Source organism: Drosophila guanche, unplaced genomic scaffold (genome assembly GCF_900245975.1).
Source record: "Drosophila guanche unplaced genomic scaffold, DGUA_6, whole genome shotgun sequence".
Taxonomy (NCBI): Eukaryota; Metazoa; Arthropoda; class Insecta; order Diptera; family Drosophilidae; genus Drosophila; species Drosophila guanche.
In genome coordinates this window covers 1,344,429-1,358,618 of record NW_022995747.1, presented here as the reverse complement: position 1 = coordinate 1,358,618, position 14,190 = coordinate 1,344,429, and the positions used below count along the sequence as shown (strand labels likewise).

General features: G+C 37.2%; 1 protein-coding gene across 7 annotated transcripts in view; it reads left to right on the top strand.

The window, feature by feature from the left end:
• The window catches only part of LOC117582740 (protein held out wings), a 35,860-nt gene extending 23,735 nt beyond the window's left edge, over positions 1-12,125 (top strand). The window contains exons 4-8 of one of the 7 annotated variants that reach the window (XM_034270674.1): positions 5,090-5,206; positions 6,917-7,057; positions 7,369-7,465; positions 7,802-8,152; positions 11,000-12,125. In XM_034270674.1, the coding sequence (XP_034126565.1) occupies positions 5,090-5,206; positions 6,917-7,057; positions 7,369-7,465; positions 7,802-8,152; positions 11,000-11,109 (816 nt within the window). In that variant the 3' untranslated portion in view covers positions 11,110-12,125. Of the gene's footprint in view, positions 1-5,089; positions 5,207-6,916; positions 7,058-7,368; positions 7,466-7,801; positions 8,153-9,313; positions 10,457-10,479; positions 10,666-10,999 lie in introns of those variants that run through there. The other 6 variants (XM_034270675.1, XM_034270677.1, XM_034270676.1 and 3 more) reach the window with 6 other exon arrangements.
• The last annotated feature ends 2,065 nt before the right edge of the window (positions 12,126-14,190 follow it).

The following is a 14,190-nucleotide window of genomic DNA, read 5'->3' as shown; positions in this document are numbered from 1 at the left end:
AAGGTGTTCAATGTTCGAGTGCTATTCGGCGTGGGCGTCTTCGAGGCACATTTCTCTACGCGTCATAAATCATTTCATTTAATTGCAAACATTTTGAGCAAAATTTGTGCAATATTCCACATTTGCCACGTCTCGGTGGCTGTGTTTGTGAAATATATGTTCAAGCAAGATAAATTGCGCTTCAAATAACATGGAAAATGCAACAGACACAAACCAGAGGATGCCGCCACGTCATTGGACACACATTTCAAGGCATTTCGGCAAGAGCAACGAGTAATGGCAGTTAATAATTTATACCAAAAACACAATGTAAATAGAGATTTGTCAGAGGAGTCATAGAAGTGACAGGCCCCAAGCAATACGAGAGTATTTCGTGTGCCATGTAAATGGACAAACAATTTGTCAACGAGTTAACCGAATGCAGAGACAGAGGCTGGGGTAGATTGCAGCTTGTTTTGCGACCAAAAACATAAATGCAACTTAATTAAAGCAGCCAAGAGTCAGTCCAGTCCAAGAGCCCGTCCAGCGGCGCATTTAAACAGTTTACAATTAATTACAGGCCACGCCATTAACGCTCCAAAGTCGTCTGTCTGCTCTGTCTCATCTGTCTGTCTGCTGTCTCTTTCCATTGTATTCTATTCATCTCTCCCTCGTGTGTGTATGTTGTGCTTGTACGACTGTCAGCGCTCATTGCTCATACGCCCCGTGGCGACATGCGACAGTTGACCCACTGAGAAAAACAGCAGCAACCCGTTGCCTAGTGCGTGTATCTGTATCTGTATCTGTATCTGTATCTGTATCTGTTTCAATGAGCGAATAGAAAATTATGTTTGACATTCTTTATGGCCAAATCATTTTTGTGTTTTGTATTCTGTTAAATGAAATCATTTTGATGCTTGATGCTTGATGCTTGAAGCAGTCATTACATGTCAGAGAGTCATAGATAAGTATTCGAATTTATTAATGGAAAAGGCACAACAAATTACTGAAATTTAGAGGATAATTAAATGGAGCTAGACCCCGATCAGTAGAGAAAATATTCCCATAAAGCACCTAAAGATTTTCTACTGCAGAAAAAATAGTTGAATTCATTTTGAGAAGCACAAAATATTGGCACAAAATTGAATTAAAATTTTGCATAAAGTCTTTTGGCTTTACCCTTAAAAAAAGACTCCCTTAACCTACCTTTCCCTCTCCCAAAATTACATTTTCCCTAAGCAGCCTCAGCTTTGCCCTCACATTTTCTGGTTCCTCCCTCCCTTATAATTAAACAATCAGCCGCTTAATCAATCCAATATGATCTGTAATGATGTTTGGGTCACACCCACAAAACATAAAAAGCCAACTGCAGCTCACATTTAAGCCCCCATCTGATGCTGGCTTTAAGGTCGTTTCTGCCAGAGATTTATAACGCTCAAAACGCTTAAATGCTGCCGCCTTAAATACTGCCCCTGAACATGGTACATCGCATAATTGTATTATATTCCAACAGCAACCCATCCAGCGCAAAAACAAAAACAAAAACACTTTACTTTTTGTTTGTTTGTCTAATTGTCTAAGGCCGTTAACACAAAGGCCAATTAATCTACAAACTGCAGCAAATTAGTCATAAACATTGAAATGCTAATTACATGCAATTTTTATGTACATTTTCGGTTGTTCCACTGGGTAATTTAATGGGGGTAAAAAACGCAAAAATGCCAACGCATTAGCCGACAAACTATGAACATTATTTTCAGAGTTTAATTTTCAGTCATTCAAATTTTGCTGCCCGTTGCTGCTGCTGCTGCTGCTGCTGCTGCTGCTGCTGCTGCTGCTGCCTGTCATGTCAATTTTTGATTTATTTTTCCGTGTAATAGACAAGCTTTTTTGTTGTGCGCTAAAGTGTCGCTCTCTGTAGAGAGTATTTACATACATGTTTTAGATGCATTTAATAAGCGTATACGAGTCTAATCTATTTGATCTATGCCGCCGACCCTCTGCCTGAGTGTTGCCTATGCACTTTTATACATTGTCCGCTGGAGCGGTGTTTTTATATGGAACTAACTGAAAGACTTAGATATATTTTTGTAGACCTTTCTATTGGTTGCTGGAGAAGAATGGGAAGCAATTTTTTGCTCTCATGGCCACTCAGTTTGAAGCAACCTTTCGCCATTGAATTAGCGAATTAAAAATAGATAATGCATTTCTCGTATCTCGTCTTTTTTTTTCTTAGATTTATTTGGGGTTTCTACCCTTTACTACTAGAGGTTTGAACAGATTGAAGCTCTCTCAAATATCATAAGCTGCAAATATTTTATGCCATTTTTTGTAAATCGTCTCGGATCTGGCCAAAATATGACACCTTTTTGTGGTAAAAATACCACAAATTCGGTTATTAATGATTGAAGCTGTGGGCGGCAGGGCAAAGGTTTACCCAAACGAAAACGTGTCATTGCCATTTGCTTTGTGCTCGCAAAAATTGATGATGGCTTTTCATTTGATATTGCATAGCACATTGAGAGCTGAGCACTGAGGACAATCGTAGGACAGTTGCGTGTGCTTCGGTTTCGTTGTCATGGTCGCCCCACACCGCACAAGTCTGCTGGCTAGGCCTCTACACACACACACACACACACACAAACACATTTCCTTATCTCTTGGGGGGGCCCTTCTGTGGGCGTGCAGATCCCCTCTGGCTCCTCTTCCTCGTTCTCTTATCAATTTCTTGTACCTTTGCTTTATTGAAAATTATTGTAGAAATTGTATATGAAATATACATATTTTCCAAGTGCACACAGACGTACATATATTTATGTACTTTTCCACTTGTGTGCGCTTGCCTGATCAGGTCTGAAAATCTGTAAAATAATTTAAGACATAAATGTAAAATATACAGGCATTTATTTATTTATTTCTTCTTCACTTGAATTGAATCACATCGGAATCTGTTTTTGCTTTGCTTCCACTCCACTTTTCACTTTCCACTCTCCCGCTCTCCGCTCTCTCGCTCTACACTCTCCCGCTCTCCACTCTCCCACTTGACTCCCGTTTGTGCCTGCCTGCTGTCTGCTTCAAGTGCCTCCCTGGAAAATGCCAATAAACGTACAAACACAAATAGTAAAACATCCAAAACTGTTTGCTTTATCATTGCTCTTGCCATTTGCCTGTTGCTGTTTTTGGTTTTTGGAATGTCTAGCGGCACGCGTGTGTGGGGACAGCTACTCCTGCTGCTGCTTGTCTGGCACTCGTAATTATTGTATATGCAGCTCATAAAACGACAACAAAGTAAATGAGTGCGGAGAGGGGGTAAGAGAGTGGATCAGAGCAGACTAAAATACACGCAAGAAATGTGCTTGTTTTAAATTAGTTTCAATCAGGAAGGGATGGGTTATCTATCTTCAATAATTATTTTGGCACTAAGTTGCACAACATGAACAATATTCCTTATTTTCTGAAGTTATTGCATTTTTCTTTAGATTTTTAAAATATATTATTTAATGAGTTTTTACGTGTCTCTTGTGTGTCTCTTTTAAGCCATAAAATATTTCAAAACTCTTCTGCTTCTGCACAGCGAACTCCTGCCGCCTCAAGTGCATTTATTTCTGTTTTAATCTTTATTCATTTATCATTTATATAGCCCACTCTTATAATTGTTTGCCCTCGTTCAATATTTGTGGAACGCGTTGCTTTGTGGTAGCTTCGAGTGTTGCGGCCGTCGAAGGAACATAAAAAGAGCTGCAGCGGTTTGGGTGAATTTTAATTTCCGCTTGTGCGATCATTTGTTTATCATTTTGGGTTTTTTAATTAAGCTCAAAGCTAGACAACGGCCTGAACCCGTAGACACAACAAGAAAAATAAACTTTCTCGCCATATTTGTGCAACATTTAAGGAGGATAGATTGTTGTCAGCCACTTTGGTTGAATTTTTTGTTGCAAAATTTAATTAAAATTGCCAAAGCCATTAGCCATTAACTGCATTCTTCGGATCATGGCGGCAATTTTCAATTGATTTGATCTCTCTGCTGCCGCAGTGGCAGTTGCAGTTGCAGATGCCAGGCTATAAGATACAGATATGTACAGATACATTCAGACTGACAAACAGCTGCTGCTGACTGTTGCTGCCTGACTGCTGATTGTTGCCTGAGGCCTGGGGCGGGCTGACTGTCCGATGATCGCATCACACACGGCATTCAATATCTCACATCCCCCATCACATCATCGCTTTTGGAATAGCTTTTCCACCGTATCTCTGTGTCCGTTGTGGGTGGGTTGTGTGTGCTGCCTTTGGGGCAGTACCAAAACAGAACTAGTTTCTTCAACAATTTGCAGTAACTCACATGAAAATTGCCTTTCGATGTGGCTAATAAATCGAAATTTATCAGCACATCACACCAGCCCCGGAGCTACAAAATATATCTACGATAATGTGTGTGTGTGTGTATGATAATTGGGCGCCAAGCGGACCCCCCCCCCCCCCTTGTTGGCCCGGCTTAGAGCCTCGACTGAGCCATGTCCATCATTGCTGCTCGGTTCTGGGCAAGCGACAGGCGCGTCAATTCTTTTGAATGTCGCCGCCTGTCGATTGAATGACTAACTGACAGACTGACTGCATGACTGCACTTTGGTTTATAATCATGCAAGAGCTGCACTGAGCGAAAAAACAGCAAAGAAAACTTCAAGATTTCATGAATTTTGTTATAATTTTTGATTGAAATGTTCTGCGCTTTTTCTTCGCGTGTCTCCATTCTGACTGATTGGTTTATCGTGCCAAATTCAGGCGTGTCGCCTCCGGTCATATTACCTTAGCCATTTACCATTTTACAGTAGATATTTCCATGGATGCATGCCACCCATTGTTGTAGCGGGTGTGTGACGCTTCCAAGTCAACCTTCAAACCGCAAAAACAGAAATGGAAACTCAATGATTTCGATTTTAATGCACTCCAAAGATCTGTCTCTCTGTGAGTCATAATCTCCAATCCGGTCTTCTAATGCGTTTTAAATTTGCCAAAACAAATGTATAAAAACTTTGAACCTAATTAGTTTCCGCTAATGATTTCCTCTCATATTAATTCTTTCAACCATTTTTGCTTCCATTTCCCATTTCAGTTCAACTTTGTCGGTCGCATTCTGGGACCACGCGGCATGACAGCCAAACAATTGGAACAGGAGACTGGCTGCAAGATCATGGTCCGAGGCAAGGGCTCCATGCGCGACAAGAAGAAGGTGAGTAAAAATAGTTTTAAGAGTGAAATTCATTCATTCTTTGGCGAATTCCAAATTTCAATTTTGAATTATCATAAATATCTCGCACATACACGGGTATTACATTACTCTTGACAGTCGGTTTCCGTGCCAAATGAGAATTGTGTTCGTACTTAATTAAAGGCAAAAAGAGAAGCAGAGAGATGCCTCTCTATGTATTTATTGTATATTTATGAATAGCTGACGTGTCTGTCTACTTATACATATATCTACACATTTACATCCAGCTCTTGGAGACTATAGGAGCAAAAGATGCACTTTAATAATATTATTCAACACCAGAGGAAGATTCTTGGCTGATATTTCGCTGTACGAATTCCATGCCAACTGAGAGTTGACAGCCTCTACAAAGAGTGGCACATGCTGCAAATGTCTAAGGGATAAATATAGTAGATAAATTAATAAAGAACTCTTGCATAGAGAATATAACAAAAGGTTGTCAACATGTATCTAAAAATAAGTATGGAAAGCGTGCGTTAGAACGTCATGCAGCAGCGCCCATCGGTTGGTATGCATAGCGAAAAGGGAGCAAGAGCTGCGCCGCACCGCTCTCACACCTTCTAGGACATTTTTGTGTTATTTTTTTCTTCTTCCGTGATTCACTGATGAAACATCAAACTAATTAGAGAGCATTTTAAAGTCCACACACGAGAAAGACACAGGCACAGGCACAGACCAGAACGTACCCAAATTATACTAGATGCCAAAAATTCCTGTCAGTCAAAATATCGTTGATGATTTAATTTCCGTTGGCAGCATCAAAAAAAGCGAAAAATGCGAATATGAATCGAGTGACTCGAGACGATTAAATGTATTTTTGTAATTGTTAAATGTGGCGGGGTTTGTGCTACAGATGGGGAGACAAACAACAGAAAGAAAGCAAAGCAAAGAAAGGTAGACAGTTGGACGGGCGGCGAGTGAGAGATGTTTAATTTCGTTGCAATATTTTGATAATTTAGCAGCAAATACGAGAGTGACGCCCACACGATTGTCTCTTAGTCTTAGTCATCGTCAAAAGAAACACCAAAGAGACATTTGTCTTATTTTAGGTCCCAAAAACACACAACATTAGTCATAGGCAGAGGCAAATGCTTAGAGGTGTGACATTTATTTGTGCCCTCTTATTATTGTTTAGTTGTGTTCCTGTCTTAATTTGACACGAGTCTAGCTGCAACCTGGAAGCAGGCTGACAGCCAGCGCTGACACACGCTCCTTCTGTATAATTCTCTGTCTAATTTGAGGCTTAATTGTTTATAAATTGTGGGTCAAAAGTTGACAACGACAGAGAGAGAGGGCGGTCTTTTTTTTGTTTGCATATTTTTCGAGCGAGCCAGCCAAGAAACGTCGCGCCATAAGTAATAACAGCATCAACAGAAGCCAAAAAAATATGAATATATTTTTGTATGCATTATCTGTGCATCAGTGATGCGGCACGCCCACAATTAATTTAATTAATTGTGCGCGCCCATTAGCACACACATGCTGAAGGCGCATTTAGTTTTTATCATTTGTTTTGCACTTTAACGAGGGTTCGGAATATTAAAAGGATTTACTTGAGTGCAAGCTATGTCCGAAAAATGTCTTTAAAATGAATCTAAAAATTCTTCATAGTTCTTTTTGCTTTTCTATAGTTTCATTTTAAATATTTTTTGTTTTATTTTCTGCTTGCAGGAGGATGCCAATCGTGGCAAGCCCAACTGGGAGCATTTGTCCGATGATCTGCATGTCCTGATCACCGTCGAGGACACCGAGAATCGTGCCAAGGTCAAGCTGGCTCAGGCTGTGGGCGAAGTACAAAAGTTGCTCGTGCCGGTAAGTCGTAGAAAAAATAAAATAAAAATAGATTTTACACCAGAAAAATGCTTAAAAGCCAAAGAAGAAGCAAGTTTTACCCCTCTGCCTGCGGCCCTACTTTAGCCCCTTTTAATGTTTAATTATTTCATAGCTAAAATTGAATGTTAACCAACAAAATATAATTAATAATGTATATTTTTCTCTCATCTTTTCTCCTTTGCCCAAAAACAACAAATAAATCTAATCTGCCTTGCTGCAATAAATGCCACAAAATACACACACACACACACACACACACACCGAACCATTTGCCGTATCTGTACTAACAGCAAGCCGAAGGCGAAGACGAGCTCAAGAAACGTCAACTAATGGAATTGGCCATAATAAATGGCACCTATAGGGACACAACAGCGAAATCTGTCGCAGGTATGTCGAAAAACAAAACAAAGTCTCTCACTCTATCTATCTCTCAATCGATCGAAATATCCGTAACAATCTCTCCAAGATATAATTTCAATCCAGCTAATCCAGAATGCCTAACCAGAAATGTTTAACAATTAACGAATGGATAACCCAGAAATCAAGTCAAGCGAAAAGGCTCTCCCAACGTCCGTCCTAACAACCAACGTCTAACCATTAACGCTAGACATACTCGTCGAATATTATTAAATATTATTATGATACATTTTGGATTTTTACATTGATTTGACAACTGATTTTTAAACTTTTTCTACGAATATTTCTGTGTGCGCCGACGAACAGCTTTCTCATGCGTTGGCTCTCCCTCTGCTTCTGTTCTGTATCCCGCAGTGTGCGAAGAGGAATGGCGTCGTCTGATGGCTGGATCCGACAATCGCCTGCTAACACCCGCCGGCCTGCCCGCTGGATTGGCCGCACAGATACGTGCCCCATCATCGGCGCCGCTGGGCGCACCATTGATACTGAACCCCAGGATGTCCGTGCCCACATCGGCAGCCAGCATATTGTCCCAGGCGCCGTCGGGTGCCTTCGATCAGAGTGGACATCAAATGATCTTTGCCCCATATGCGGACTATGCGAATTATGCGGCACTCGCTGGCAATCCTCTGCTCGCGGAATATGCTGATCATAGCGGTGGGTTGTTTGCCAAATAATTTTTTTTTATAACATCCTACCACAATCTTTCACCCAATCACTCTCTCACTCTATCTAAACTATAATACATATTATTTTTATTTATTATGCGCCATAACTCTAGACACACACACACACACACACACACACACACACCCAACACACAATAATCAAGCATCACAAAATGGGAAAACCAAACATTTTTTAGGAGCAAATTAATCTAAAGAATCTGAATATAATTGAAAGAGTTTAGCGAGCAATAATCAAATATCACCACCCCCTAACACGAACTACAGACACACTTATACACACATTACGCATACGCCAGGTTGGCCCCTGTTTTCTCTCTCTGTCCAGCTAACGTTTTCGTTTGCCTTTGCTCTTAACACACAAAAGCCAAATAAAACCAAGTTTAATCCAGAGAGTTCTGTTTTTAGCAGCGAACTCTAGTTAGTATTATTTTTGATTGGTCTTTAAAGCGCGCATTTCGATGTAGTTTTAATAATTTTTTGATTGTCTTGCAAAGATTTTGCATTTATTTTGTTGTCTAAGGAAGGAACCAATTTCTTGTAAAGTAACAGGAAAAAGAGGCACATCAATCAAAGCATTCATCTGGCTATTTCTAGAGAAAGAAACAGCTTATAATAATCACAGTCTTATTGTCCGAGTCCTAGTCGATCCATACTTGACAGCAAAGGAGTATTTTACATAATTACTACATGATATCTACACAATGAATTCTAAGCAACGCCCAAGAGTATGCAGCACTTTTTGTTAGAAGCTTTTACAATCTTTTGGTACTTAACTTTCGTAAAGGGAACAACAGAATAGATGACTCGTGGCTGCTAATAAATAGTCTAAAACAAGCCTGGAATTATCAATCAGTGCCATAAAGTAACTGTCTATAAAACATATATTTAGAGCCACAGTGCACGCTTTTTAACCCCTCTATTGGGCATGGATTGCTTTTAAAATATATTATTATTTTATATTAATAATAATAACACAAGAAACAAAAAAAAAAACGAAGAGAAAATCCCCATAGCTAACAGAACTAAACATGTTCGTTCATTATTTATTTTTCCACCAAAAAAGAAATCATTATTCTTCTCTTATACTTTTTATATAAACAATTTTTGTTACAAACATAAATATTTCCAGTTGGTCGATATATGCATGCCGGCTCCGTCTTTTGAACTTCTATCCCCACTCTCTATTATTTTTCCCCCTGAGTAAAAACAGAAATACCAACAATCCAAAACCAATCCAGAAATCCAAAAATCCAGAAATTGTTAGCTTAAACGTTTCTTTAGTTGCAGTCACAAATTAGAGACTGTTTTATAAACAAATTTAATATATTTAGAGAACAAAAAGAGTAAACAAACGGCACAACAAGATCAACAAACAACAAACAAACAAAATACTCAAATGAAAGATAATGGAAGACAAAGAGTTATAATTATTGCGCGTCAATGAATTTGGGTTTATTTTTTCTCCTGTTCTGTAATAGTTAGTCGATAGGTCGCAAGAAAAGTTCAATGACTATTTGGCGAAAATAAGTGATTTTTAGGCCCATTATTTGTAGTTTTTTTAGTTCTCTTTATCCGAGTATTTATCAATCCCCCAGTTCCCCCCCAAATATGTTTTTTGATATGAGTATATTCTAGTTGAGAACAGCAGCAGAGCGCCAGCAGCGCAGCAGCAGAGTTGTTGATTCTCATAAATTTGTTGTTTTTATTTTTCGTGGAACCCTTTGAGTATTTTCAAATTTTTGAGTAGAGAGTGAGCGATAAGAAAACAAAAAACTTTCAACCAAGTTGGCAGAGTTGCAAAATCTATTTTATTATTACTATTATTAGCATTTTCTTAGGATTATATTTTGTGGTTTAAGGGTTTTTAGTCTAGTATTTTTTGTTTTGTTTTTTCTTTTGCATAGTTACTTTTACTAGCGATGATGAGGAGGATTAAATATGATGATGGGGCGGGACAGTATTTATGCACAAATGTACCTTACGTAGCAGAAGAAAAAAGAAAAACCGTTTCAATTTTTTCCAGCCAGTGCCATTTGTCAGAATTGCAGCAGAGCTTTTATATCGTATGCGAAATGTAACTTAATCTAGTAAGAAAAAAGGGAGCCTTGAATCCAGTTGGTGCTTAATTTATTTAATAAGTTTTGAAGTCAAGGCAGCCGTCCAGGAATACAGCAACAGAAATAGAATCAAGAATTGAATGCACGACTAGTCAGCAAATCGAGATGAAGATGAACAATATTTAAATCAATATTACTACTACTACACAAACAAACAAAAACAAATATATATTTCTAGATTTAATCAAGAGAAGGAGGGAAACCATACACAGCAAAAATATATATTATTTCTAGAATTAAACAAAAACACACAAACAGGAGAAACCCCAACCCCCAACCCCCAACCCCCATACCCCCAGCCTTAGGCTAAGCGGCTTGAAAATCACTTATTTTGTGTCCAAGAAATGATCAAACAAAACAAAAACAAAAACAAAAAAAACCCACACACAAAACACACACAAACAAACATATGAACGACTCATTCCAAAGAAGCAGAGAATTTAAATGTTACAAAGTAAAACTGGAGAAGATTTCCACCCGCAAAATTGGCAACAAACAAAAAGAAACGAAAAGTGTGAAATGAAATCGAAATATGAGCAAATCGTATGCAAAATATTTATTAGTTCTTAAGTTTAAATTGCTATTTAGCGAATATGTTCACAATCTATTTTATGCCTATATAATGCATATATATCTATACATATATATTTATCTGTATTTTGCATCTGTATCTACATGTATCGTATCGTATATTTTAGTAGGCGCCATTAAGCAGCAGCGTCGTTTGGCGGCTACCAGAGAGCACCCCTATCAGCGCGCAACGGTCGGTGTGCCAGCCAAGCCGGCGGGTTTCATTGAGATACAGTAAACTCCACAAGCCAACAAAACCAACAGAAAACAGAAAACAATAACAACAACAAAACTACAGAATTTCGTTTCGTTTTTGGCGAAACTTTAACCACAAAATTAATAAAAAAATCATAAATAAAAACAAAAACAAAGATAAAACAATAATCGAAAGTCGTAACAAAAGATATTTTCGAATTTGATGGTTGCTTGGGCCCTGATTGTGTTTTTACCCCAACAACCATTCAATTTAGAACAATTATTATAAACATTTTGCTGTCATTTATAACCCACACACAACGAGATACCAATGAAACACCGCCGGAGCTGTTGGCCAGGCCCAGGCCGCCGCCGCTTTGCCCTGATCGGTCGTCACTCGTATCCAAAAACAAAAAATGCAATTGCCAAGTGGCAAAAGTGCAAGTGGCACCGCCTCCACAGGTTAGTTGTGTTTTCCACTCATTTACTTTCTTTACTGTTACTTTCTCTATATATGTTATCCTTTTTTTACGCGTGGAAATAAAATGCAAATGGGTTCTGTTCCCGCTTGCATTTTGTTTTCGTAAAATTTTGCGAGTTTTGAGATGATGCTGCTGAAAACGAAAAGTTGTTTATTTTTCTTAGATATGAATATTTATACACACACACACACACACACACATACACGCAATCTTTATATATTGTAATTTTTTTTCCTTTGTTTCCACGTTGACTTGTGCCTTTGATGTTTTAGAAAAGAAAAAAGAAAAGAACAAAAAAAAAATTCAAAAAGAGAATATTGTAGTAGACTTTTCCCTTGTATTACTCTCGAATAAGCCATATACCATATACATAAATATACTCTTTATGAGATATGAGAATTTTACATGTGTATCCTAGGCCATAAGTCCCCCCTGTTTAGTCTGTAATGATTCTACGATTATTTTGTATTATGCGTTCGAATGTAAATGATGTTGCAATTGAACCGAAAACCCCCCGAGAAAGTGTACCACAATAAAGATCAATGATTTTTGTTGCAATGCAAAACAAACAGAAAATCTTAAAAAAAAAATAAGCGAACACAACAAAAAACAAAACAAAATCCATACCAAGTCTTATGATTCTTTACTTGAATTCTTTCAGAAATTCTCCACGGAGAACAGAGTTCTCCACTCTCTCTCTCGAAAAAAACTTTCAACCAAAAATCTAACGCTTTCCGTAAACTAAACCACCCACCAAAAAAATAATCAAAAAAAATCAAAAGTATTTATCAGTCACACATAACTCATTGATCAGAACTATTAATACAAAAAAAAGAAAGAAAAAAAAACACTTCACTTTGTTTGTTTGCAACTCTAGTCACTAAGAGAACTTAACGATAGATACGAAACACCACACATACCTATACATAAAACCCCTCACATAAACACACTATGCTTACCACGATATCCACATCAGAACCCAGTCTGAACCGCATCCCCAGACAGCCCCAACCAACCAACTACTACCACCACCACCAAAAACATTACCAATGCCATGGCATATGCATACAACTTAATATACATCAGATATATCCGATATGTGTATCTGCATACGTGTACTTAACAGATTTACCCTCTAAGCTTATGGGTTTTGGTATCACAGTAATCTAAATACATTTTGCGATTAATTGTTCTCTTAGCTTAGTTATTTAATGATACATTTATAACTTGTATAACTCCATTTCTGATGAAATTGCATTTGCATTTGCTTACAAGACAAGACAAACAAATTAGTTTAAAAACAATAGTAAAAAAACTTCATCGATAATTATCGATAAATAAACAACTATGATAGGTGATGGTACTTCAACCATTTAATCGATAACTCAAAGTTTGTACCATTTTAATATCAATTTTGATCATTTAACCATCACGGTTGCTTGATATTCTTCGAGACATTTTTCATGGCTTTCCATTAATCGAATAATAAAACAAAATATTTTTGAGAAACAAAAATGAATACAAAATCTGCAGCAAAAGAACTTAAATCGGACTCTGCGCAACCCCATGCTCAAAAGATGAACAAATTCTATATTAAAACCATTATTTGTATTTTTTAAATGTAAAAATGACCAAAAACATGTAAATAACGCTTTCGTTTATACAGTAATAATTCTATTCTGGCATTTGTAAATATACAATCATAAAATGTGAGCTAATGCACCTGCAATTTTATAAACATACCACATTTATTTATAAATATTTTAATATTTACTTCCCTTAATAACTTATGTGATGAAATCTATATAGCGTATTAAACAAAACAAAAAGTACCAAGGTCTAGCCACAAAAACAAAAAAACATGTGATGTAATACTATTGCTAATTTTAACTAACCAAAGGCCAAGTTAACCAAAAAAACAAAAGAAAACTAGCTCAAAGAAATTCAATAATAATCTCAAACTAGAATCTTTCATGTTCTTGTAAATTTGAGTCTGAGAACAAACTTCAATAACCCTCAAATGTTGCATCAAATAACGTTTCAACAAACCAAAAAAAAAAAACAAAACACGAATATATTTTTGCACTATCAACAACTTTTCTATATTATTATTTTAATACAATCTTCTAATGATGTCTGTGTTTGTCTTTACTATATATCCAAGAAAATGTATTCCGCATCGTATAGATCCTAATTAAAGGATGCGGTTGATAATGTTTGAGCAAAAAGTTACTAAACGTTTGTAAGCCATTCAACAAAAAGAGAACAACCACCTTCTATGCCATATACATTTATACTCGTACAATATCTACTATATATGCATGTGTTTGTGTCCCCTCACTGATCATGTAATATGCTAAAAAAAACAATCAAATTTTTCGGTTAATGTGCTGCAGCTGTCATTTGGTAACTTTTTGAGCCTCATAACTCGCATAACAAAAGGACCTAGAGAGATCGAAAGTAACTGCTAACCATGAATTATTAATCATAACTCAATTTCCACGTCTACGAATCTTTTTCTTTCTCTCTTTACATGCTAACTAAAACCAAAAAAATCCACACACAAAAAAAAAAACAAAAATAATACAACAAAACTAAAAAAAAAACACAAATAACACTACAAAAAATGTAAAAACACCAAA